Here is a 25,741-nt window from a genome sequence, read left to right as displayed (position 1 = left end):
TTGAACTGCAAATTCAAGATCCTTAGTAATCTCATCTACCTCTTTCAGGTACAGGTACACATCTATGCTAACTCCTTTCCAACCTGTAACTATAAACCCATTCTCTCCAGCTCTAAAGGCTATGTATCCAACAGATGTTCTATAAGTTTTTCAAATACCACACTTCTAAATTGGAACTAGTGTTAGAAATGCACTTCCTCCTTGCTTCCCATCACATCTGATCAGTCACCAAGGCATTGATCTTACCTGAAAAAGGCCTCTCAAATCCATTCCCTACTCTTTATTTCCATAGGTGTGTGCCCTATTGTGATTCATTTTTAATCTCTTCCTTGGACCATTTAACTGTCTTTTAATTAGAAGATGCCATCATCTTCTTTTTTTTTTTTTTTTTTTGGCCTGAATAATTTTTTTTTTTTCTGAAGCACAGATCTCCTATTTCACTTTTCCCTTTAAAACATTTTATGGCTCCCCAGGGTTTAAAAGGGGAAAGTTCAATTTCCCTAGCTTCCTAGGACCTCCTTTCCAATCTGGCCCTCTCTTAACTTTCGAGATGCATCTCTTATGGTAAAAAATGAGTTCACAGATATGCCTCCTTTTGTCTGGAATACCACCTTACGCTTTTCCATGTGGGAAATGCTCAGCAAGGCCTGACCTAAAAATCATTTTTGGGGGGCAAATCCTTTTCAAACTTCTCCAGGCAGGTAGTCATCCTTATCCTCTGCTCCCCTGGTCTATAGTGCATCTTTTTATTGTAATGTGTGACATTCATTATTCATTAAGATATTTGACATCAACTATCTATAGGTCACTGTGGGTTGGCTGCCATGCCTATGGCATCTCGAAGACACTAGGTCCTTGAAGACAGGAACCAGGCCTAATAACATCCGTTTTCAGGACAGTTTTGGACACATGTGGACCATTCAGTCTTAGCTGAATCCTAGCATGAATGGATACACATTAAATATGTGGCAAATGTCACAGGTCTCCTGGATTTAGACCCTTATTATTGATAATTGGCCTTGCTATCGAATCCTGGTAAAATTTCTAATAATGTTGGACATCTGAATTTTTGGACAGATCCATGTAACTTTACCAAAGTTTTCAGAAGTTCATTTATACACGGTGGCATTGTGAGAGTACCTATTTTACGGTTCTCAGCAGGATACTCAATTGCTCCATGCCTCAGTTTCTCTTAAGCCATAAACTTTGACTATTTCTACTTGTTAATCACCTAAAACTTTCCAGAGGTAGGTGGCAATAATGGTTAACAATGAGCGCTGTGGAGTTAAGTGGGATGGGTTCAAATGCAAGCTCTGCCACTTTCCAGATGTAGGACCTTGGACATGCTGTTTTACTTCTCCAAGCCTCCCTTTTCTTATCTATAAAATAGGGATAGTCTTATGGTTAGGAGCATACATTTTAATGGTAGGAAAGTGCTTTGAACAGTGCCTGGCACATGGTAAGGGCTTTATAAATGTTATTTATAATTATTGTTCACTGTGAAGCTATAAATAGGAGCAGAGAAGGTCTACAGAGTGACTGATACAAAAGTTTCACAGAGAAGGCAGCAGGAACACACAAGTCAATCGTACAGATAAAACAGCTCAGAATTACTTAGAATTCTACACATTTTCAGTGTGTTCATACTTTTTAGATCCTCACACACCTTATAAAAGGTTTGGGAAACGTAATAAATATGAATTGACTATGTTTAAATGTCTGGAGTCAATAAATTCAGTATTTACCCTCAAACATGAAATACCCTTGTTAAAAAGAAAGTCAGTCTGTCCTTTGAATTGGCCCAGAATAAAAGGGTAATGGCGAGGTATCTGGGAGAACTACAGTTATTGACATCACTGACCTATAAACATATCCCCTTCAGCGTGATATACAGCACTTCAGTACCCTTGTTTTTCTATAATTGCTATTACCAAAGCCTTTCAATTTCAAGTGCTCAAACGAGAGCAATTCATATTTCAGATAATCTGCCAACGAGGAAAACTAATTTCAAAATATTTGATCATAAAAGTTGTCCTCAGCTTCTACAGAGATAATTTAGTCAAATAATATCAGATAATCTGAGAGCAGTCTTAGCAGGAAATTGCCCCATCTACGCAGCCTCCATTTGCACTTATATAAATGTACTGAAAGTGTAGGAGACTTTGACAGCCTGCCATATGTGATTTCATTCGAAAGCCTACCTACTTTACCATCAAAAGTTATATCCTTTGAAGCATTGCCAGAATTACTTTACCCCAGTAGATATGCTAGATGTGCCCTTTAAAAGCCATATTATTTCTTTCCTACTCTGACTAGTTCAGGGTAGCATCTGCTCAACTAAATTCCTTTGAAGGTTAAAAATAAAATAGCCTACTTCTTCCAGGCTCCCCTCCTCCGCCCCTACCCTAGTGCTTAGGAGAAAATGTCCAGTGTTGAATGAATTTCAGAGAGCACATGTTTTAAAGAAGAAGGAGCCTGAGAAATCGCTCCTTCATTTCACACTTAAGAAAAATTAAGATCCGGGCTTCTGGAAGGTCACTTGCCTGATTAGCAGCAAAGGCAAGACCAGGACCAGGTCTCCTGGATCTAAGTCCGGGTGGGCTCTCTGGCTTCTCCAAAGACCGAAGGGCTATTAGACAAAAGGGATCAAGAAACTGACAACAGAAACACCACCAATGGACTCGGTGTTTTCATTTTACAAACAGAAAATGAATGCTTGGGATTTCATCTCCAGGAAAACATTTGCTTTTTAGAAATAGTCGTACTTGGCACTCTCTCTCCTCAGGGCTGCTGACAGTTGCAGTCAGTTATTATACTGTTGTGACTTGGAAGCTGATGCCCCCAAACAGATCAGAATTAGTAACATCGTGATTCAGGATTGTCTATTTTCCCCTCAGCTTGCTAATCTATGCTTCTTTTATAATTATTTTAAAAGGCACTATCTGATTTCCTGAGCACCGCCCCAGGTGTTCTCGGTGATAATGAATGGATAAACATATCATCCCGTGTCACGGAGCAGTTGTGACATTTTAGAAATATCTTCAGTTCAACTCTTCTAATTTCAATGTATGTTACACCCAAGGTTGCAGGCCTGTGTTTTTACTAAAGAGCTGAATGAGTCCCAGTAATTGCATGATTTACTTGTCTGCTCAAGTGAAAAGGTTTTGAAATGTAGTGAAATGGCACAGTCGTTTCCTGGTCTTTGCAAACCCTCCAATGTCAATTTTAATTAATGAACTGGAAAAATTATGTTTTTTCTTTTTTCTTTTCTTTTTTTTTTTAATTTCAGGGAATTGGTTCTCAGTCTCACCTCTTATTTTCCTCTAATTTGCATCTTCTGTCCTGAGGGATGTGTAGACTTTTGTCATTCCCACAGATATGTAGACAGGACATCACAAGCATGCTAAACCTCTGGTGAATGGCGGCTTGAAGTGATCCTGGCCAACTAGAGTGCATGGTCTGATCGTCCGAACCAGGGGGCTGCAAATAACACTCCTGTTACACTGAGTGACTGAGGCTGATCCCCATACTTGCTAGGAATGGTGAGCCCTGCTCGCTTTTAAAAAGTTATCTGCCAACAGAATCTCATTTCCACATAGTCATTTTTGATTGATCTTAAAGCGGAATGCCTCTGAACACTTTAATTTTTGTGCCTCTCTCTTTCTTTGACAACCCCCCCTTTGATTTCATCAAGTAGATAATAATTCTTTGCATGGATATTTAAAAGCAAGAAAGAAATTCACCACTTACAGGAGCACCTTGCAATACAAATAATTTTTATTCTGTCATTTAGCAATTTTGCTAGCCTCAACATTTCTTAAAAGAAAGCAATCCTATACAGGTCATGGGAAAGAACCAGAACTAGCTAATGCTATCATTCCTGTTTTCTGGAAACAATTCTCAGTGTTTCTCCTATGTATAGACAAGTACCTTTTGCACAAATGTTTTTTAAACTCCCCAAAGTATCAGGTTTAACAATTAGAGACTTTGATGAACCAGATTTAAGCATCTAATAAATACAGTAGGAACAAACACTTAAAAGTCCAGACAGACTTCAGAGCGATAGTAAAACTCAGAGATTCATGTATGTGTTTATGCTCCTTAAAGCCTTAGCTCTTTCCTAATCGAGAGGCAATCTTCTATTGTTTCCTTGGCAAAGCATTACTAAAAGGGACTGCCTGTGGTTCTAAAGCTAGGCTCCTACCGGGGAGAGAGGCCAAAAAGGAGGAGGCTGCTTGATACACAGCTTGCTTCTCCAAAATGTAGAAAAAAAACTAAATGGAATGTCTGGTTCTCTACTTGAATTCAAATGCTGCACTTATGACAGATTTCTGAGATCTACAAAACGCCACACCTGGCACACAGGTATTTTTTTGTCACTCCTGCCCAGGGCCAGAACTCGTCTTGAAAAAAATCCAATCCGAAACCACTCTTTTTCCTTCCCAGGGAAAAGTCCCTCCTGCACACATTCTCTTGCTCTCAAAAAGTTTGCCTACTTATTGAAATTAATAGATTTACTCTGCCAGCATATTACAAATGAACAGCATCAGAGGAAGTTTTTGTTTATTACTGAAGGTGGTAAATAGACAGTGGACGGAGGCTGAAAGGGGAGGAGACACCCAAAGGAAAACCTAGTTTGTTGTTTTGGTGAATCATTTTGGAAATTATTTCTATCAGTAGACAAAAATGCAGTAGGCATAAAAAGCCCAATCATAAAGAAAAGAAAGCAATTTATACATTCATACACACATATAGGCCTGTACATCAAAAGATGCTCTAAATCATTGGAACAATTGCTATCAGTCTCTTTAAAAATGACTACTTAGGAAAAAGAGATTGCATCTTTGGACTGTCATCCAAAGGGGGCTGAGGGAATAAGAAGGATAAAAGCCACAGGGCATTTGTTGTCTAAAAGTGGCATCGATTTCCAGGTTATCAGCCTAGTTCTAAAACTTATGCAAAAACCTAAAGTCAATTTCCTTATTATATTCCAACTGAAATTATCACTGAAATTGTTGCCATGTTACTCCTGTCATGAAAACCATGTCTTCTTATGTAAGAGCTAAAACCCAATATAGATTGAATGTGTGTGTGTAGAAATGAAATTTGGATTTCACATGAATTTAACGATTCTGTGACCCCCTTCCCAAGAGGTCAAGTTATTTCTTATTCTTCATATGAGCAGTGTGCCTTTGCTCATCACTCTCACAGGGTCCAGGCTAAGTGAGGAAGGATAGCTGGTTTAGGTGTGGAGGTATTCTTTTGCATATATTGCCTATGTAAGCACCACATTATAGACAGAAATTATCTTTACTTTCCAACTTTGCATAATAAAATAAGCCATTAAATTAATACCATATAGAAAATACTGCTTGTCAGGCAAAGAAATGTACATTGCTTTCCAGAAAACCGGGGATATTACATTGCCAACGCCTGCATGAATAATACATGGGTTAATTCAGAAAAACACCATTTCATTATTTAAAAATGAATAAATTACAGACTTAGAATGATGACTAAATTTTCTTCTCCATCTTACTTTTGCTCAGCCCTCTACTTTAAAAACCAGAGTGAAAATATCATTCTATCCACACAAATAAAACAAGCTGGCTCTTCAAAAAGTATTGCTTTCTGCCTTTACATTTCCCAAGCCCATAAAATGAAGACACTTCATTTTCTTGTTTTTTCTTGATCATATGAACTCCAGAAATTAAGAATCCATGTAAAAGGTTCTTCAAATTATCAATTTGAAACTGGTGAGCCTATGTTTTATTGTCTTGTGATGCTGTGATACAGCTTAACTAGATGAGCCCCCTTGGCAGGCAGGACTTTCTGTGTTTTAGTCTCGGTGCCTGGTAAAATATGTTCAAAGGAATAAATAAGAGGACTATAATTCTCATGTATGTTGATGCAGATTTCCTTCATTTTCTTTCAGAGACTTTGGTTTACTCAGAAGGCCTGTTAAAAATTGGTCCCATTTGGGGACTGATGAATGCATGGAAGAGAGAAAAGAAATGCTCCAGCAATAAGAAATTAATTTCAAGTTAAAATAAGTAAAACATCCTCATGCAGTGCATTTAGGCTGAGCATAAAGTGACAGCCAGCAGATTATTCTACCGATTTCTAATGCTGGAAATTCGGATGGCATTTACTAGCATAACCTTTCAACTCTGAGCACATCAATAGAGGCCGACAGTGGCTTGAAATATGATTCCTTGCAGATAGCATATCCTCATTCATCTGACTGTGCTGCTCTGTGCTCCACTGCACAAACAGCGTCTCACCCACTTCTGAGAGGACACTAATAAAAAAGGCATCAATTTTCAGCTCTAGTACTACTGTGATCTCTTTATATGTTCGACATCCAACATTAAATTAAAATGCTGTTATAAATCCTACTTTCTGAATCTGGAATGAGTGTTGGGTTTTTGTCGCATGAGATTGCAGCAAATCTTGTCAAAAGCAAGGAAGCACGTCTTGTTCACTCAGAATTAATGTTGTGGATGAAAGAAGGAGGTAAAAGGGGTTGAATATGGTGAACTGAGGGTGTCAGAGCCAGTGGGGACTGTAGCTTGAGGGTGCCAAACCAGGCAGGGTGTTTGCTGCTTTCAAGAAGTGGCTAATCAAGAATTGTAATTACCAACGACAAGCCGTGTGGCAGGAAGATTACTGATACACAGGCAGGCGTGCGCGCACACACACATCCAAGTATACCAACAGAAAAACTGGAAGCATAAAAAATTGTCAATTATTCCTCTCCGGCAGAAAAAATATTTTGTAAACACCAGTGGTCCTGAGGAAGCCTCACCGGATTGCAACGAATCCTCGCAACAGAGGCTGCCACTGGGATGCAAAGCCCAAGAGCACAGGGCGACGCGTGACCTGGGCCTTGTGTCAGGATTACATAATTGTAAAGTAACCAGAGAAACCCCTCGAGTCCCTGGAGGGTGAGGAAACCACATTATTAAAAATGAAAGGGGGTGGATTAAAAACAGTTTCAGAAGCTTTCCGTGTGAGGGAATCAAAACAAAACCAAAACCAAACCTTGCGAGGGAGAGAGCAACTGGCCAGCATTTCTCATTTTTCGCTAAAAATGGGAAAGCACTGTGGGGGAAGGTGAGGGGATTCTTCTACCCTTTCTGATAAAAAGATCCTGCTAATATAAGGTATCAGCAGGACCCCCCTGACCTCAAAGGTAATAATAAGATTTCAACAAAGGTGTGGAGCACAGAGCTGCTGTGTCCTGCTTGGCTCATTCATAATTATGGATGAAATAAAGAGGCGTGTTTGCCTATTTGAGAGGGTGGGGTGGGAAGAAAAGGGGGAAGAGGGAGCAGTTCAATATCTGGATCGAACAGAGGAACTTTTTCCCCAAAGGATCCTGCCGGGAGGAACCTTGACATGCACAAAGTCAGTAACGTCGACAAAGTTGCCCTGGTGAGAACGATAAGGTCACCCATGGGATTGCTGAGATTATCTCTGTCAAGCACTCGGACAGCATGCAGTCAAATGATGCATCATGCAGTCATTTTCGGGGGGGAAAAATCAATTTCTTCACCAGGTCGCTATTTGCTTTTCAAAGTGCCCTTGTAGGCCTTCACCACCAAGCATTTATCAATTTAAATGTTGTAAATTGATAATGTGCCACTGGGCCTTGTACTGTTTCTGAATTATTTTGATACTTATATTTTCTCAATAGTCTCTAAACCCTCAGAGCTTCCACATTCAAAAGGGCATTTTTCTTTGTTACACCAAGAAGTGATGAACTTTTTATGATTAGTACAGGAGAAAAATGCAGACTTGCTGGGGAAAGAAAAAACAACATACAAGCTGCTGAAAATTACACATTTTTCTTTTCCTTTCTTTTTTTATGTTGAGATGTGTTCACTTGAAAGCCTTTAAAGGGGGGGTGTGTCACAAAGCAGTATGTGGAGGGCTCCATGTATTCGTTTATTCAAGGAACCCAAGTTATGTGAGAATTGCCTAAAATTAGAACACCAACCGAAAAAATGCTAGCACGTGGCCCCATTATGATAAACCCTGTGCTGCGCTGAAATAATACCTTTTTTGTCTTTATATTCCAGCTCTCTAGGATGTGATGATACCAAACAAGAGTAATAACTTGTAGGGAAAGCTAATGTTTTCTTTTTTTTTTCCACCCTACTAAAGCAATATATATATATATATATCTTTTACAAGCATGGAAGCGAGAATATTAACCACCTACTAACCTCAACTTGATTTGCATTGAAAAATGTAGAACGGAAGAGTTGAGGGTGTACTTCGGAAAAGCAAAAGAAAGACATGGCAGTTGCAAAGCATCTTTAACCTCCAGTGATTTATTGGCCCTCAGCCAAGTTATCAGGGGAATCTAATTCTTCTTTATTATTCAAATAAACCACATTTGGCACCATGGTTCCCTTTCAGAATAGCTTCACAAATAGACTGAGCTCTGTCATTTATTTGACCTTGTACTTGTGTGCTGTAGCTGTAATTTTATTTGCCATTCTATATAACAAATGCAGCGAAATCCAAAATATGGAGAACAACAACAGGATGGGGAAAGGAGTTGGTGGTAAATATATCTGCATGGCTTAAAAAAAAAGACTAAATTTAAAATAATCATTCACCCCTTTTCACCTTCACCTGTTATTAGCCCTTCTGTCTGCAACCACCCTTCCCCTTTCAGCAAGCTGTGTTGGAACCAGCCAATTTGTAAGCTTGTGTGCAGCTACCTTCTGGCTAGCTTATGACAATGAGGACCTATCTTCCACTGGGATGGGGACTGGGTGAGAAGTGACTCAGGCAAGCTGGCACCGGAGGTAGTTGGTGGGGAGTTTAGGGAGCATCTCAAGAGAGTGGTTAGCTGGCTGCAGGGTATTTTCTAAATATATCCCAGTGTAAAAATCTGTTAATTTCCCAGTTTGCTCTAGATCCTATTTTATTTTAAATAAGACCCTGTGTTAAACTGAAAACATTTTGCTGGTACAGGTGTGCATCAGAATCATCATCTCTCACCCCACTTTCAAGGAAAAATGTTTAAAAAAATAGGAGTCCTCTTTTATCCTCTGGTTAACTGAGACCCATGTCCTCTGCCTCTGGCAACTCTAATGTTAAACTTCTCATTAGTATTTAAGAGAAAATGCAGGATTTGTGTATGGATGAGGGAAAGCTGATTTATAAAAGCACATAAACCATCAAACTGGTCAATGCTATTATAAGGCCTGGATGTTTAGAAAATCACTCAGAATGATTTTTGGAACACCAACATCTGAGGGGGAAAGAGTCTCCTGTCTGCTTGTGAGATCTGCAATACATTTGTTCATATTTGTTACATGGTCAACACAGCCTTGCTCTGCATATAAACTCCAATGGAAGCAAATAAGTATGTCATAATCTACAAACTAGTCCCTACAGAGATTGTATCTGAGATTTATTTTTATACTTCAGTCCCAGGAAATCTTTGCTTTCCTTAGGATGCGATGCTTTCCTGATTTTTTGATGAATAGCTGTATTTCTCTTTTTGCTTTGGTTACTGGGAAGCTCATAGCTAAATGTGAAGCTTTAATCAGACTATTTATACCCTTTCATAGAGCATCTATTGTGTTCTCCTGCTACATGGTAACAAATGACTTACTTTTGTCTTTTTTTCCCTTATACCCTACCTCTATTTTGCCATTATTTTTTATTATATGTATTTATGTAAACTAATTCCTTTGGTATAAGCTAACAAATGACTATTTCTCCAAGTCCTATATCAAACTAGGACTTTAAAAAAATTATCATATAAAGTCTTTTGGATCCTTTGGTGATTATGCCCCTTATACCCTGGAAGAGATTTCATAAAATCTGGCTATGTACTATTCCTACACTTTCAGTGCTAGGGAATACACACTGTTACCTTTCTTCATTTTCACTTATGTTTAGTCTATGACAGCTACAGAGTAGAGTTTTTTTTAGCAGCTCTGAATGCTATCACCAGGTATAAGAAGACATTTAATCTCCACACAAACCAAACTCAGTATTGATATCTGGGGCTCTTTCTTTAAGTAGAAGTCTCCACAGTGAGCAACTGGGAATTAGCTTTACCTAGGGAAGCAAGTCAACAGCGCATATTTCTATCACCTGAAAACACAGCTCGGATGTTGAGTTAAGTACGTTATCTCTGGCAAAGTCGAAAGGGCTGCTGAGGAGGTTCAAACATCATCACAGATCCCTTCATTCCCATCATCCTGACAATATGAAAATACTTCAGAGAGAATGGCCACCACACTATGCAATGGCCACCAGGAGCTGTTACACTCAAGGGAGTGTAGGGGAGAAATGCACTCTGTCTCTACACTCACACTACAGAGCAGAGCTCAGAAGTATCTCTACTTAGTTTTCTCACAAGGCAAAATATAATCTTAATTCTTTCCTGAACATAATCTACTTAAATTCCACCATATTTATTTAAATGTTGAAGGAAAATAAAACCAAGGAAGGGATATTTTGAGAGTTACAAACGCAGATATAATATGCTCTAATGAACTGACATCCTCGCAATATCCCTCAACAACTTCACAACTTCACTGGGTAAGTCTTTGATAGTTATGCTTTGTCTTTTTTTTTTTTTTAAGATTTTATTTATTTATTCACAACACACACACACACACACACACACAGAAGCGGAGACACAGGCAGGGAGGAAGAAGCAGGATCCATGCAGGGAGCCCAAGGTGGGACTCGATCCCGGTCTCCAGGATCACACCCCGGGCTGAAGGCGGCGCTAAACCACTGAGCCATGGGGGCTGCCTGCTTTGTCTTTATTTAATGAAACTATTTTTAAAAAGGGCCTGAGGGACCATAATTTCATAGACTCCTTATATCTGACTAAAATTTGATGGAATAACTTCTGAGCCAAAGTTGTGGGACACAGTGTTTGGTTTGCATTCAATTAAGGGTATGTGAGTGTGTGAGTGTGTGAGTGTGTGTGTGAGTGTGTGTGTGTGTGTGTCTGTGTGTGTGTGTGTGAAAGATAAAGTATGTACTTACTTGAATAACTTTGAGTATATTTTATATAGCATGTCACTCATGAGGACCCCATACCCCAACAACACTGAAGAAACATGAAAAGGGTTAAGTGTCAAGTACCCTACTAGGACTTCAAACCTAACATTTACTGGGTTGGAAATCCCTTCCCAAAGTTTTGGCATAGATTAATTTATTCTCATTTCTTAGGCATTTAAAAACATACTGCACTCTTATCGGATTATTTTCACGTTAATTCGGAAGTATTCTTAAACTTTAGTTTTGAATGCTAAACACCTACGTCACCATATGCAAACATCACTTTCCAATTACTTAGACTTCATCATTTCAGTTGCACAGTGCCTCCAAATGAAGACCTCTGTCTTGTACCTCACGACAGTTTCTACCTGCATGTTCCACCATTGCTGGCAACACTGAACACATCTACCACTGAGGGTACAGTGCCTGCTCCTGGGTAAGTCAAGATGCTGACTGCTGATATACACTTTAAAACTCATCACATGAAAATAGCAGGGAATGGCTGCACAGAAGGTGCCAGCTACTGTACCATGTCTACACAGCTGCTTTCTTCTGCAGAAACCTCAATTATTTGTCTCCGATTTTAGGAAAAGATTGACTTAATGTTACAGTAGAGAAGCAGTGAAATACACTGCTTTCAAGAAGAAACCAGCACAGGGTTAAAGCCAAATTTTTCTTGAACAGATGATATTTCAGATGGCCACACTATTCCAGATGCATCAATTTCCTTGAAAATCCAATCCATATATGTGCATATGCTGTGCTGGCAGGAGGACTGACTGAAATGGCCAAAACCCAAGAGCTAATATTCTTTTGGCCAGAATAATGCAATTATTATTTTCCTAGCTATCAGTCTAAGCATACAGAGCCATCTGTTATGCAAAGCAAACATACACATCTCAATTACAGAAAATGCAGTCGCCTTGACAGAATTTGGATTACACCACTAACCAGGGCTGTAAAATGTGTTTTGAGCTAGTATATAATGGATGCTTTTCAGGAGTTCCCTAATTAGCATTTACCTGCTTAAACTAATTATTCATCCTTCTTCTTCACTGGCTTATTAAACTTTGTTGGGTACTCTGCATAAAACAGATGAATATGGGCACTGCAGAACAACAAACAGTGGTGTTTCCAGTTCTGTACAGTTTGAAGGAACATAGTGGCACACCCATCTCAAAACTGGAGATTCTCAAAACTAGGTCCCAAACAGATTAAGACAAGGCTTAAAGCCTACTAAAGGCTATTATGAAACCAGAGATTTCAACAAGATGCAAGAATGCTAATAGTGAGTTAACAATACCCTGGTTTGTAGAATTTGGTTTGCTAAAACCCACATAAAACAGAATTACTCTATAAACTATAGCCAATAGCTTGCATGTTCTTCAAGGAAGCGTTAATGGACCCTCGCTTGGATTCTCAACAGTAAATAATCAAATTTGGCAGCATTTCTCCTCCTCCTCCAACCCTCCTCAGATGCCAACTATCTTTCTTTATTATTTCCCAATGTCGTTCTTGATTTAGCTATTACCCAGCAAACTCACTAACAGCCAAAATGCTCCAGCCATGCTGGATGCCTCCTTAGAGTGGTGCCAACTTTCAGAAGCAATGAGTCTGGGGTGGGTCTTGCTGAAGAAGAGAGAGAGACAAATCTTATCTCTATCTTTAGCTCCAAGGGGCAACTGAATGAGAAGTAGATTATCCAACTTGGCAGCTCATCACATCCACACAAAATCCCTCCCACCGAGGCTGTGTATTCCTCATGCCAAACCACCAGATGAAAAGGGTCAAACTCCGCCAATCACCTGTGTGGGCACAAATATCCAGATGTTCAGTATTTTTACAGAAAAAAAAAGCCCACATCTGGATAATTAGTGGAATTGCAAACTTTTCTTCAGGGGATGTTGGCATTCTAGAGATGCCGCCTGTGTCCTGGGATCTGAACCTAAGTAAAATTTGTGTGTTCCAGGGAGGATATCAAGAGCTAACCTCTAGGATTTTGTCCCCTGCCCCAGCTGCCTCCTGTCTTCTTTTGTTTCAACCTTGGACAGACACGTGCGAGAAATTAAACCGCACATCATGAAAGGCGATCTTATTTTATGAAATTGTCTTTCAGTGTTAGGAAGCATTTGCAAAGGCAGCAAAATATACCCTTGCTGGAACCCTCCCTGCAACACATTTTAATGGTCTCTTTCAGCATTTCTTGACTCCAAATGACTCCCTGTCATTGTGTCAGGTCCCAGGATAATGCAGGGTACTCTATAAACATCCAGTAATAGGACACAAGGGAAGCACTATTAGTGTGTCCCTCTCCTACCGGGCACAGAGGTTTCAAAGTTCAAAACAACTGAGGGAAGAAACTTCATTTGTTCTCAATAAATTAATAATGATCCTTGTGGGGTGGGGAAGGGGGGAACTAAAGTTTTTGAGCACAGGTTGATTCCGAACATTCTGAACGGACAGAATTTTCTCACTGACTTTGAGAGAAGAGCCAGGTAGGGGCCATTAAAGAATAAATTTGATACTTCATGCTAAGCAGAATATCCGTTGAAGAAGGCAAAGTACGAGGCAGAAGGAGCCTTCACAATCACCGTCAAGAATCTAAATTGTTGTACTTACTTGTGAGAGGCCTAGGTAGATGGAGACGGTTTCGGAAATGTACAAAAATTTTCCTTCTTGATTTAGTGCAAATACAAAGCCATCCAGGGACTGCAGAAAAAAAAATATATTTAAGTTAAAAAAACATGTGATGGAGATTTAATTAATAGGGCAGGTGACACAAAGCAACACCTACTGAATTTAAGACCCCTTTTTTCTTCACATCTAACAAATGTCCTAAGATGTTTCACCATTGCCCTGTATGGGAACAAACTCAAGGTCTGAATGAAGACTACAGGCTTTCCTTTATTTCGAGGCCTTCCTTATGTCTCTGTCATTTTGATCAAGATACATTAAATTCATGTACAAAATTGGGTCGTGGTGATTTTACGAGCTGTTGTCTTTTTTTTTTTTTTTTTTGAATTCAGTAGTTTAAAAGATTAAATCAGTCAGATTCTCCATTAAAGAGCTGAACAGAAATGGAAATTATAATGAAACAAGAGAAAAAAAAAAGGTCCGTATATGAAGAGCAAGTAAAATCACCACTTGAGCTACTGTGGACATCAATAATTTGCTAATTAATAAAGGATTATACCCTTCTCAGTACCACTGCCTATTGTGGTAGAACAAACAGGAAAAGTCAATACATTATGGGTGAATGATTATAGGCTGAAACCTTACAAAACTGTAATCCTTTCTTGCAAAACTCTGCTTAAGTTTTATTGTGATAGATCTAGATTCTATTACAGTTCCTGAAATGGAAACAAAAGAAAGGGGGTGGGGAGAGAAGGAAGCTACGCATCATCTGTGACTCCTGAAACCTTTGTCTACTTTCCAAATGGAGGGTTGCTTTGTCAGTTTGACGATCTGTGTAAATCATCATGGACTCCAACTGCAATATACCACTCAAAGGGAGAGTAAGTACATTTGTTTTAAATTCTTGCAATTCAAGTGCATTTTATACCCTCAATCCTCCTTGTCTTTTGTTTTGCTTTATTTATTTATCTTTAACTAGGTAGGTGGCAAAGTAATGCTTGTATGGGAAAAGAAGTTTCAAAGATTAGTGGTTTTTACAAAGGCTGCGAATTTGGAAAAAACAGGAAACCCAAACTGGGAACAAGGTATGCGGCAACACTAAATTAACGACATAATTTTTACACATGGAAAGGTGGAAGTAACATGTAAAATTCAGGTAGAAAAATGGACGGTCTCAAATCTCAGCAATCATTTCAGTTGCCTAAAATACTGAACCTTTTTTTGGAGCTCTAAACGTATATGTGAAATATACATATTTTCATATTATATGTATGTAGGTACATGGAGGGGAATGTGCGTGTGTGTGTGTGTGTTTGTGTGTGTAGCATAACATTTGGATTCCATGCTTCCTGACCCATTTTCAGAATCTTACTGGTCAGAGACCGTGAGTAGCACCCAACCTCCTCTGATTTAGGTGGTTGCGAAAACACTTCAAAAGTCACATTACACGATTACATTACAAATTACGTGATAGACAAGCTTCTAGTCAGGACATCATCCATTTATTAAGCAACATGTGCTAGGCAGTTTACACGTGTTATCTTGTAATTTTCACAAGTATCAACTGAAATAATTATGTTATTATTTACATTTTATATACAAGGAAATTGAAGCTTAGTGAAGGTAGGTGACATGCCTGACTCTAGTTAGTGATGGAGTTTGGGTTCAAACTCTGATAGTCAGAATTAATGACAATACTGACTCCATTAAAAACAAAGGTTCTCTGATTGATATTAAATTAATATCAGCTTTTCAGCTTTTCTGAAGCGAAACTATACTAAGACGAGGCCTATGACTTAAATATCAGCACTTGATTTTGAACGGTTTGTTCAGATGACAAATCCCACTGTTAGGAGACAGCCAGGAAGTGAGATGACAGGAGAGTCCACAAGTCCCTCCCATAAGAGGTCACCTTGTCACCTTGCTCCATAATCTCTCTCCTGGAATCAGCTATGGGACAGGGAAAAAAGGCTGTTCAGTGGACTCCTTCACTTTGATAACACTGACACCCACTCGGGAGCCTGGTGAGAGCCAATCCTCCAAGCTTGGGGTGTGGCACAGCGTTTGTAGAAGTTTGGGAAGGATCTTATTTCAACATGTCTTTACCTCACATAAGACATCTTCTGATGGCTCTCCCCCCTTATGAACCTTCTCCATGGACAGGTTTTCCACCCAACCCAATGGCCCTGCCCTGCCATACAATCATAGAGAACTGTGTGAGCCATCTTCTCAAACCTTAAAATGCTGCTGTTAGATTTGAGAGAGAGAGAGGAGACAGGAGAACTTTTCATGGGAACAGATGACAGTTGAAAGGCTTACTGAGAGAAGAAAGGACCAATGAAACTGGCATAGATATAACCTCCTATAACTCCAAACCCTTTACAGGTGAGAAAACGGAGGCACAGAGATGTTGAATGGTTGGATTAGACCATACAGTCGGCTGGTGGCAGAGCTACGACTAAATCTGCTGTACCCCAATAATACTGTTAAAGTGTTGATGACATTGTATGGTCCTGACTGGCTTATCCAACTCCCAAATTTCAAACCAGTGGGTGATGTCTTATTTATCTTTATCTAGCAACAAGTGCTCAATCAAGGCTTAGCAAATGCAGTTCTACCTCCAAGCTCAGTACTCCTTCCCCTGAGTCACATATGCTAGAATGACTAAGAGGGATGGAAATTATCTTCTGCAAAAGTCCTGGTCATGCAGCTATTAGAGTATTTGCAGATTCTGATGCCACAGATGTCTGACAGAGTCTGAGATATCTCCTACCATTTGGAAGATCAGAGTTAGACTAGATTCTTTCATAGTTCTCCAAAACATCTAGTGTGGGTCATTTGCCAGTCACACACATCCTTTATTTTCTCACTAAAAGGGATTGTGATTTTATAATGTTAGGTTCCTATCTCATGTATTTACTAAAAACGGTAGAGGATGTTTGGGCATCATAGTAAGGAAAAAAAAATTTCTGGAGGCTAAACATCTGATGCTATTAAGCAGCAGTGATCTAAGAACTGGCCAGTTTTGTTTGGCAAAGCAGAGGCTCTGACACATGTTCCAATTTCCTGGTGAGATTAAAATGAGTCTATGTCTACATGACACAAAGCATCCAGTCAATTCAATTAAAAATAACAGCCAATTTGGTGTGGGAAGAACACAACTAGTCAGATTAGTTGTTTGTCATCACAGATGCAAAACAAAACAAAAAACTAAACTAAACCAAAAAAAAAAAAACCTGGTTAGCCATAATTTTTTTTACCTTTATATTTATCATGCCAATTATATCTACAGTGTGAGAAGAATGTCCAAAACTCAGATGTGAGTACCTTTCAAATAAGGAAATGGGTTATGAACCTGGTTCAGCAGCAGACTGGCAAGGTTGTTCTTCACACAGCTATTGCCTTCTGACTGAGGGACGTCCCTATCCATAGTTAGCTCTATTCTGCTGCTTAGAAAAGTTTTAAGAGTAGCACCAATATTGGTTTAATGTATGTGTCTTAGTCTTAAAAGGTGGCGGGTGGAAGGAAGCATTCAATCAGTTAATCTTGGGAACTAAATGTGATTAATCTGAAAGTTCTATGGAATTTTGAAAAATTCTGAATCAAGAAAGCTACTACATTCTGAGCTTTTTCAATCACTGCAGGCTACTTTTTAAAATTTTTTTTAAACTGCCCACTGTTTTCAACAGGCGCCAATTAAGATTCTGGGGTCAAAGGGTTAATTACATCTCCTTACTCACTATGTAGAATTTTCTGATTATTAACTAAGGTTGGATTAAGATGAAAAAGAACCTACACAAATGTTAATGCTAGTCCCTCCTTGAGAAGATTTATTATAAAGCCATGCTGAAATCTATCTGCTTTCCTCAAAGCAGATGGAGAACAAAATCTTAGAAGAAACAGTAAAACAGACATTTTAAAGGCATGCTAGTATCTGATTTATCAAGACAGTTTTCTTATTACTAAAACCAGTTCTTAGCCATCCTGACAGGGCTGATAGGAGATTTCCTTTGTCACATCCTGGTAAGTCTATGAGGTACACATGCAGGAGGGAGGCTTGGATGCACGAGTCAGGAGCTACAGCATCTCTGAATAATAATGCCTGTAATTATAATTTATATCCCCTGACATCAGTGTAACATATAAAGTGTAAGGCACAGTTTCTTAACCCGGAAAGCTGAGGGCCTCTAACAGAATTTGTCAAATGATGAGGTTATTTCCTTGCAGGGTATGAAACTAACTATAGCTTCATGATTGAAGGTATACTAATGTTTAATGCATTGTGCTAAATGGATTTATATTTGTCAAAGTAGTTTTGTCTCTGCTTTTTCCCCACCCCACATATTCCACCGCAGCCAAATCTCACAGAGTGAAATCTTACTCTGGTGCCCTTATTGGGGTAATTCTCATGTATATAACCATTCTGAGATTAGCAGTTCTTTCTTCCACATTCCAGTGCAGAAGAGAAAAAAAAATTAAAAAAAAATCACCCCAAACTCTTTTCCTATGACCTCACTCCAGTTAGAATGAAGAATTACCAGTAGGCTAGGTTATTTTAATGACAGATTATTTTAAACTAAGCCTTCACCATCTGTTCCACCCCCTAATTATGAATGCAAAAAGAACATATTTCACAATTACATCAGTAAAAAAGTAAGATACACGTGATTTAAATGCATGCATGTGCTCCATGTCCAATGCACCGTGCATCTGTGATGTTCTTCTAATTCAGGCTCAGGCTAGGCAGAAAATACCCATCCATGGTAGAGTGCAGTCTCTGACAGGCTCAACTTTCTCCCCAAACCCAGGCCTTTGCACTGTTATGACAAAATACTGTTAGAGCAGGAACAGAACATGGATGTCAGCACAATGCAAGCTTGCAAGCCATTAGAGAAGAGTATTTTATAACTGCTAAGACATCTTTGCTGTTAATAAGGAGAGGCTGTATGAGCAAATTTCTTCTGCTCTCTGGGCGATGGGTCAGAACTGGAAACCAGGAGAGTCTGCTCTGGAACCATGCCTCCATCATCATGAAAGAAGTTGAGTGAGTAGGCAAAGCACAGAAGAAGCCTGGCCTGAGGAGTGAGGACAGAGCTTCAGTACCTATCTTTCCACTCTGTTTTGGCAGCAGATAAAAGAGTTAGAAAGAAAAAAAATGTTTCTTAAATTTTTTTGGCCTTTAGATACAATAACACTTTGATAGAGCTCATTAAAATGCCATATTGCCCTCTGATTGCACTCAGGAGGTGATGCTATACTGCTCGTGCACACACATGTGGACTCCCAGCAACTTCAAGGAGCCTGGGACGATGCCCAGAAGTACCCACATGTATCTGTTTATGGGGAAGAAAAGTTTCCCAAATTTTGTCTTTGCAATCTGAGTTTTAACAATCAAGCACTGTGCAGAAACAAAAGCTTTATTTTTAGAACTAGGAATCTAAGTCAAGTATATTTTCTCAAAGTGGATAAAAGCAGACATCAAAGGTTTGGGCTTTAACTCTTAGGAATCTTCCAGAGCTTTCTGGCTTCTGTGTCTCTTCCTTTGCCCCCTCCCCACCACCATGAGTCAGTAACATGAGAGGTATAGCACAGGTTCATGTCATTATCATGTACCCAAAGCCACATGTTCTCCAATCACAACCAAATTAGATTCATTCAGTTGCATCTGAGCATTTGCCCACTAAAAAAGAATTCCAGAACAACAAACCTTGGTGCCTCAAAACACCTCTCCTAAGAGTTTCCTAAAACACATAAATCTAAACATCTTAGGTGAGAAAACAGTGCAGAGAGGCACAGACGGCCTCTCTTAGTTCTTAGAGGAGAGTTACCAGAATAAAAGGAGAGATGTTGAGCTAGTGAAATGTTAAAACATGAAAAGAACAAAGACATCTGCTTTCTGAGCAAGGAGATCAGGTTTTGCTTCTGCTCATTAAAATTCCATTTTGTGGAAGCTGTGTATCAAAGTGCTGACCTTTTTTCTCTGGGATGCTACTTCAAGCCTTACATCCAGCCTTGAGGGATGTAGATTTCTTGATCTGAATGTCCACCAAATGGACAACAGGGTCTGGTGGAAAGACAGGGTGCAGCATGTGGTGGAATCACACGTGTGTGTCTCTGAGCCACCAGGGGCAGCACGTGGACCCCACATTATCTGTGGCTGGTCCTGGGAGATTGGGACTCCATGAGGCATAAGCGATAAGTGTCCATGTGCTGCTCACAAGCTCCTTTGCCTCAGGGAGAGGACTCCCACTAGCTATTCTAAGGCACAGATACTCACTGGAACATTAAAACATATCCTTTTTGTGTATGTGGTATATTAATTCACTGAAACATAGGCTCTTCAAAATCCAGGAGCTAATTCCTTATTGTGCATCTTTCCTTTTTAAGTCAGAGTTGTCTTTTCAAGTTAAAGGAAGGATTCCCATGCCAGCAGGAGCAATATAAACATTACACTGCACTAGTCCTGAAAGGCTGAAAAATGTCACTGCTTTGCTGCAGGTACTCATGGAGCTTGGTCACACACAGGGCTCCAGGAGTATTTCAAATTGCCTGCGTTACACAAAACAGTACAATGAATAGATAATAATTTTTTTCATTAATTTATTTATTTTTGGGGGGAAGGGCAGAGGGAAAGGGAGAGAGAGAGAATCCTTAAGCAGACTCCCTGCTGAGTGAAGAGTCCAGGGCAGGGCTCAATCTCATGATCCTGAGATCACAACTTGAGCTGAAACCAAGAGTTGGGTGCTTAACCAACCATGCCACCCAGGTGCCCCTAGAAAGGTACTATTTAATCCTACTTTTCAGATAAGGAAACTAAGGCCCAGAGAAATTAAGCACACTGCTCAATGTCACACATCCGAGCATGGTAGATCTAAGAAAGAAGGATCCCTCTCTTTCTTCCTGATGCTGAGACTACCTGCTGGGTACTTTAGTTGTTTCACACCCCATCGGAGTTGTTCAAACTCCGTGCCTCCTCCAGCATTTGTTTCCACTTAAGCGATTCTCGTGTTCCTACTGTTTAAGTGTGATGCATTCAGAAACTGACTGTTGATTCTGGGATGCTTACTCTGTTGACTGCTTACTATGCACTGGGCCCGAACCACCTGAGGTTTCCCAAAGTGGAACAAGGACCCAACTCACAAGCTGCTTGCTCGCTTGCTTGCTTTCTGTCTGTCTTTCTTTCTTTTTTTTTTCTTTCAGATTTTATTTATTTATTCATGAGAGACAAAGAGAGAGAGGCAGAGACACAGGCAGAGGGAGAAGCAGGCTCCCTGCGGGGAGCCCGATGTGGGACTTGATCCCAGGACCTTGGGATCCTGACTTGAGTCAAAGGCAGACACTCAACCACTGACCCACCCAGATGTCCCACAAGATGCTTTCTTAAAGAAAAATCATCTGTGAGGTTCGAGACTAAGCAAATGAGCAGAGCTGGAAATCAACTTTATAAAACAAAAAACTGCAGAGCAAAGGCAGTTTCCAGCTTAGGATATACTCTGCATGAGTGGGGCTCCCTGCCTGAGATCACTAAGCTACACACTTGAAATATGCGGTTTTTCATATAGAAAAGGCATAGATTTCAGCTTTACTGAGGTAAATTGACAAATATTTAAGCTATCCATTGTGACGATTTGCTATACAAACACACGGGATTCCTCCCACCTAGGTAACTGATACAGCTATCACCTTGCACTTTTATCTTTTTGGAACTTGTGAATGTATAGTCAAGAGACTGCTAGACCTTAAGGAAATTCTCATGTGTTGGAGGAAGGGGCTAATGCCTAAAAGTAGAGAAGGGACCCCACGGTGAACAAAAAATTGCTAGGAGAACTACACCTCCTAACAGCAACAGCCAAGACAAGCCTTGAGCACATATACCAGTGGGCCACGGGGTTGGCCAGCACAAGGAGCCCATGTCCTGTCCCAATGTTTTTTATTGAGACTTAGGGCTTTTTTCTTCTCCCTCTGGCATATTATATGCTATTTTATGTAGAAGTATATTATTTTATGTAAGATAACTTTACAGGAATTTATTTTACAGTCATGTTTGCTTGGAAGTACATCCTCGATAATAACTAGGCAGCCTCCTATTGCTATTTTTCTTATGGCCGATTATGACTGAACCAGACTGCTTAACTGGGCAGTGGGTAACTTTAAAAAATAGGCTCCTTAAGAGAAAATAGTTAAAGCTTTGTACGTGTATTCCTGTAGGTAAGGAGTTTGTGTCAGGGGTAGTAACAGTGATTAAAGAACGCTATAATGAATTTAGCATATTAAAAGACCATTTAGAGACCTCAGATATTAATCTGATGCATTCATGTGAGTTTCATTTCAGAAAACATTTATTGGTATCTCTAGGGAAAAGGTATTAAAAACATTTGTACTGAAAGGAGCTTGGTTTTTACAAATACAGTTGCCATTGATTGAATTATATCCACCCAAAATTTGTATGTTGAAGCCCTAACTCTCAAGGTGACTATCTGGGGACTGGACTTTTAGGGGATAGAACTAAGATTCAATGTGGGCATAGGGGTGGGGTCCTAATCCAATAGGACTAACAGCCTTATAGGAAGAGGGAGAGAGAGCTACCTCTTTCTCTAAGGGATATACCTGGCAAGGACCATGAGAGGGCACAGCAAGGAGATGGCCATTTGCAAGCTACAAATAAAGTCCTTACCAGAATCTGACCATGCTGGCACCTCATCTTGGACTTCAAGCCTCTAGAACTGTGAAAATATAAATGTCTGTTGCTTAACACCCAATCTATGGTTTTTGTTATGGTAGCCTGAGCTAAGATAGAAGTTTAGGAATTCTGGTTGGGGAAAACACGTGGGCCATGAAAATCTTGAGGGTTAACTTCAGGAAATCACTGTAGCTGGATTCTCTCTTTATTTATCATTCATATAATTAATAATTAATTTTTACTATAACCATATAAAGCTAGAAATATGATGGACGGATAAGAGAAAGTAGTGTTTAGTTCCAGAAATTGACAATGCTTAGTATTGTTTTTGAAATCTTTTTCAAGTAATTGTACCTCTTCTAGGCCCTACATTTACAATACTGAAATCTTTATATTGGTTTTCTGTGCATTTCAAATGCTTAGAGGCTACATTGCTTCATTGCCTTAGCTCCATACAAAGCAGAGACACACATTTAAGGGAAAATCAATTATTCTGATGCAGTTGAGAACCTGGCGCTGAATGATCTTGGGATAAACAATTGGGTTTACCAATTGCTATGGCTTTCAGTCGCTTTGCTGACTTTTTTTTCACTGCTGTTGGCTACTGAGTCTTAGTGAGAAAGACCAGCATATATTGCTTGCCCACAGAGCTCTCATCCTATTCAGGGCTTCAAGAAAATGCTTCTGCTTTTATCCCCACATGTCTGTTTAACACACATGAAGCAAAGGAGATTGCTGTTTGCTAACATACTTGCATAAACACAAAGTTTAACGACTCATGCCCTAGAAGGTTTCTTCAGAGAATCTCTACATGATATCCTTCAAAGGAGAGCAGTTCAGCATGGGAAATTTGCTAGGTGTACATTAAATGACAGTCTAAATGTATGCAATTAAAAGCGGTATGCTTGGCTCTGGGTCCTGCCCTTTGCCGTGTCCAATTCAGGAACAAAATGAAAGAACCAGACCAGAGTATGAGGTTTTTGGTGCTGGGGATTCTGTTGGATAAACACATTAGCAAAGAAGGAAATTAAATTAAATGACATTGGAGTTTGCTTCCTCTTTCTGATCTACTACAATGACTATCCTGACTGAAAAAGAATTCATAGCCATCACTGAGGAGTAACTGGCTATTTTACTATTTGAATTTGAGGATCAAATGATGCTTTAACCTAAATCTCTGAGATTTAATAGGAATCATGGGACTGAAGTTGTCTACAGAGAAGCATAACTAACGGAAACAAAAAGATAAAGTGTAAAGTGACTACCTTGAATGTAAAATCAGCTATGTTAAGGTAATTTGAAGAAGGCAACTAATGTATCTGCCTGGGGAAACTACTGGGCTTACTGTCTCCATGCCTTTCTTACCCACCACATGAGGCAGCAAAAATGACAGACCAGACTCAACTCTTTTCTGTTGAAGTTATTTGACTGGTAAGTCAATAATCACTGCGATTTTTTTCTTTTAAAATAGGTGCTCAAATTTGTCTGAAAAGCATTTGATATAGTTCTATTTTGTCTTGCAGTTTTTACTAGAGTAATGTATGGTGGCGACAAACAGCAAATTAGATTCAATACAGAAACTCACTAAATGGGCAATTTTTCAGGAAAGGATGTGTTCTATATATTTTGAGTTTCCTAGGTACTTAGAGATAAATATACTTTAAAGGTGCTCACATACACTTTTACAATTAACAAACATGATGGACCATTTTATGGAGCTAAGAATGCCACCATATTAATTTCTCAGGGCAGAAGGAGGTGCCAAAAGTTTTTGCCCATACAATCTTTCCTTTCCCTCCTGTCCTAAAGTGCTATCACGACACAGGATCTTCCCCTTTCCTGGACTCTTCAGTGAAGTCAGACACCAGTAAGTGACATCCCAGACCTGCCAAAGAATGGTAGGCCTTGATTTTCCACTTTTTCCTAGGCAGCACATACTGTTAGCCTGCTAGGCAGGTTTCACTTACTTAACTGTGCTTTTTGTCTTGAGCTATTCGGCACAGGGTACCATTGAACACTACAATCGACTTTAGCTATTGAGGCTGTATTACCTGACACACCTGAGGAATCACTAGAGCAAGTGTTTCCAGTGACTCGGGGCCCTGTGGTTTACTGAAGTTATATAATAGCCTATAAGGGATTCGCTCTAACAATAATCTAGGTTATGCATGATCTATTCAAATGCACTGATGTGCCAATTCACAGTAATTCCAAATGAAATTTGCAGTTGGCCGTATTGATAATTCATTCACTAGAAACCTTGAATCAATAGTCTCAGCCTAATTCTAATGTGCACAATGATCCATTTACCCACTCTTTTGACTTAAATAGCTAAAGATATGTTAGAACAAAAATAATTTGAAAATGGATGTATTCCACCATTCAATGCATTTGATGGATGACAGTCCATCTCTCAATGACTATTACACTTATTAAAATTCTATTTAGCCTACAGAATTTATTGTGGCCTCAATCAGATAGCCCTATAATATCTTCAGCCACAACTGTCACCTCCTACTTAGTCTCTCTCAACCTTCCATGTCAAAGGCATCCAAATTGCCAACAACAGTGGTATGAAGGGACAAGCATATTGATTAAATTCCAAGCCTAATTTTTCAGTTGGCCCTCTGCCTGGTTTCTTTTTAAGGTATGGATATGTGAATTAAAACTTATTTTCATTATTAAAATGGTATTTTTTCTTAGCTGTCTAGAAATCCCAAGACTACAAGACCACCAATTTCACAGGTAAGAAATTTTCCATCTATCACTGAATACACTCTATCACGTAATAATATTTTTCATGAAGTCCCCAATAATTTAAGAACAATGAATCCTCATTAAAACTCTTCCTTAGACATATCTTAGAGTCTAAATAAACATCAACTTCCCCATGAATGACAGATGCCAGAAAAAAGTGAGAAGAAGTACAATGTCACCTGGGATTACCTTGGAAATTGTAGTGCACTGGTTCTGAATCAACAGCTTCTCCCCCACATCTAGGTACTCATTTCAGCCCCCTTTTCATTTTCTATCTTTCTTATTTCCTTTTCCCTTCTTTTCCTTTCACCTACTGATTTGCATTCTGTATTCATCCATTTAGTGAAAGAAGTGCTGATGGTTGAGGGGATGGTGTGGTTGTGGTGGTACATTTATGCTGTATTTCATGGCTCACGTTCCCAGAAATCCTGTTCTGAATGCATTTTTATGTGGAAACTACCCTGGAGGGTAAAACAGCCATGGATATGTTTACACACAGGTACACAGGACTCATGGATGTGTAATGATTACTAACAAATTTTGAAGATGAAGAATGGCTCCAAATTTGTGTAGGCTAGTGTAGATTTTGTTTCTCATTTCAAAGAGATTGAAGTACAAAAA

At 39.3% G+C, this 25,741-nt stretch overlaps 1 protein-coding gene across 13 annotated transcripts in view; it reads right to left on the bottom strand.

Moving 5' to 3' along the window:
• Positions 1–25,741, bottom strand: part of NPAS3 (neuronal PAS domain protein 3) — an 832,714-nt gene that overhangs the window by 218,048 nt on the left and 588,925 nt on the right. For all 13 annotated transcript variants that reach the window (XM_072761402.1, XM_072761394.1, XM_072761396.1 and 10 more), the window contains one exon: positions 13,669–13,758. In XM_072761402.1, coding sequence (XP_072617503.1) covers positions 13,669–13,758 — 90 coding nt within the window. The remainder of the gene's footprint in view (positions 1–13,668; positions 13,759–25,741) is intronic.

Source organism: Vulpes vulpes, chromosome 6, assembly GCF_048418805.1.
Source record: "Vulpes vulpes isolate BD-2025 chromosome 6, VulVul3, whole genome shotgun sequence".
Classification (NCBI taxonomy): domain Eukaryota; kingdom Metazoa; phylum Chordata; class Mammalia; order Carnivora; family Canidae; genus Vulpes; species Vulpes vulpes.
The sequence above is the reverse complement of the archived record's forward strand: the minus strand, read 5'-3'. Positions and strand labels throughout refer to the sequence as shown.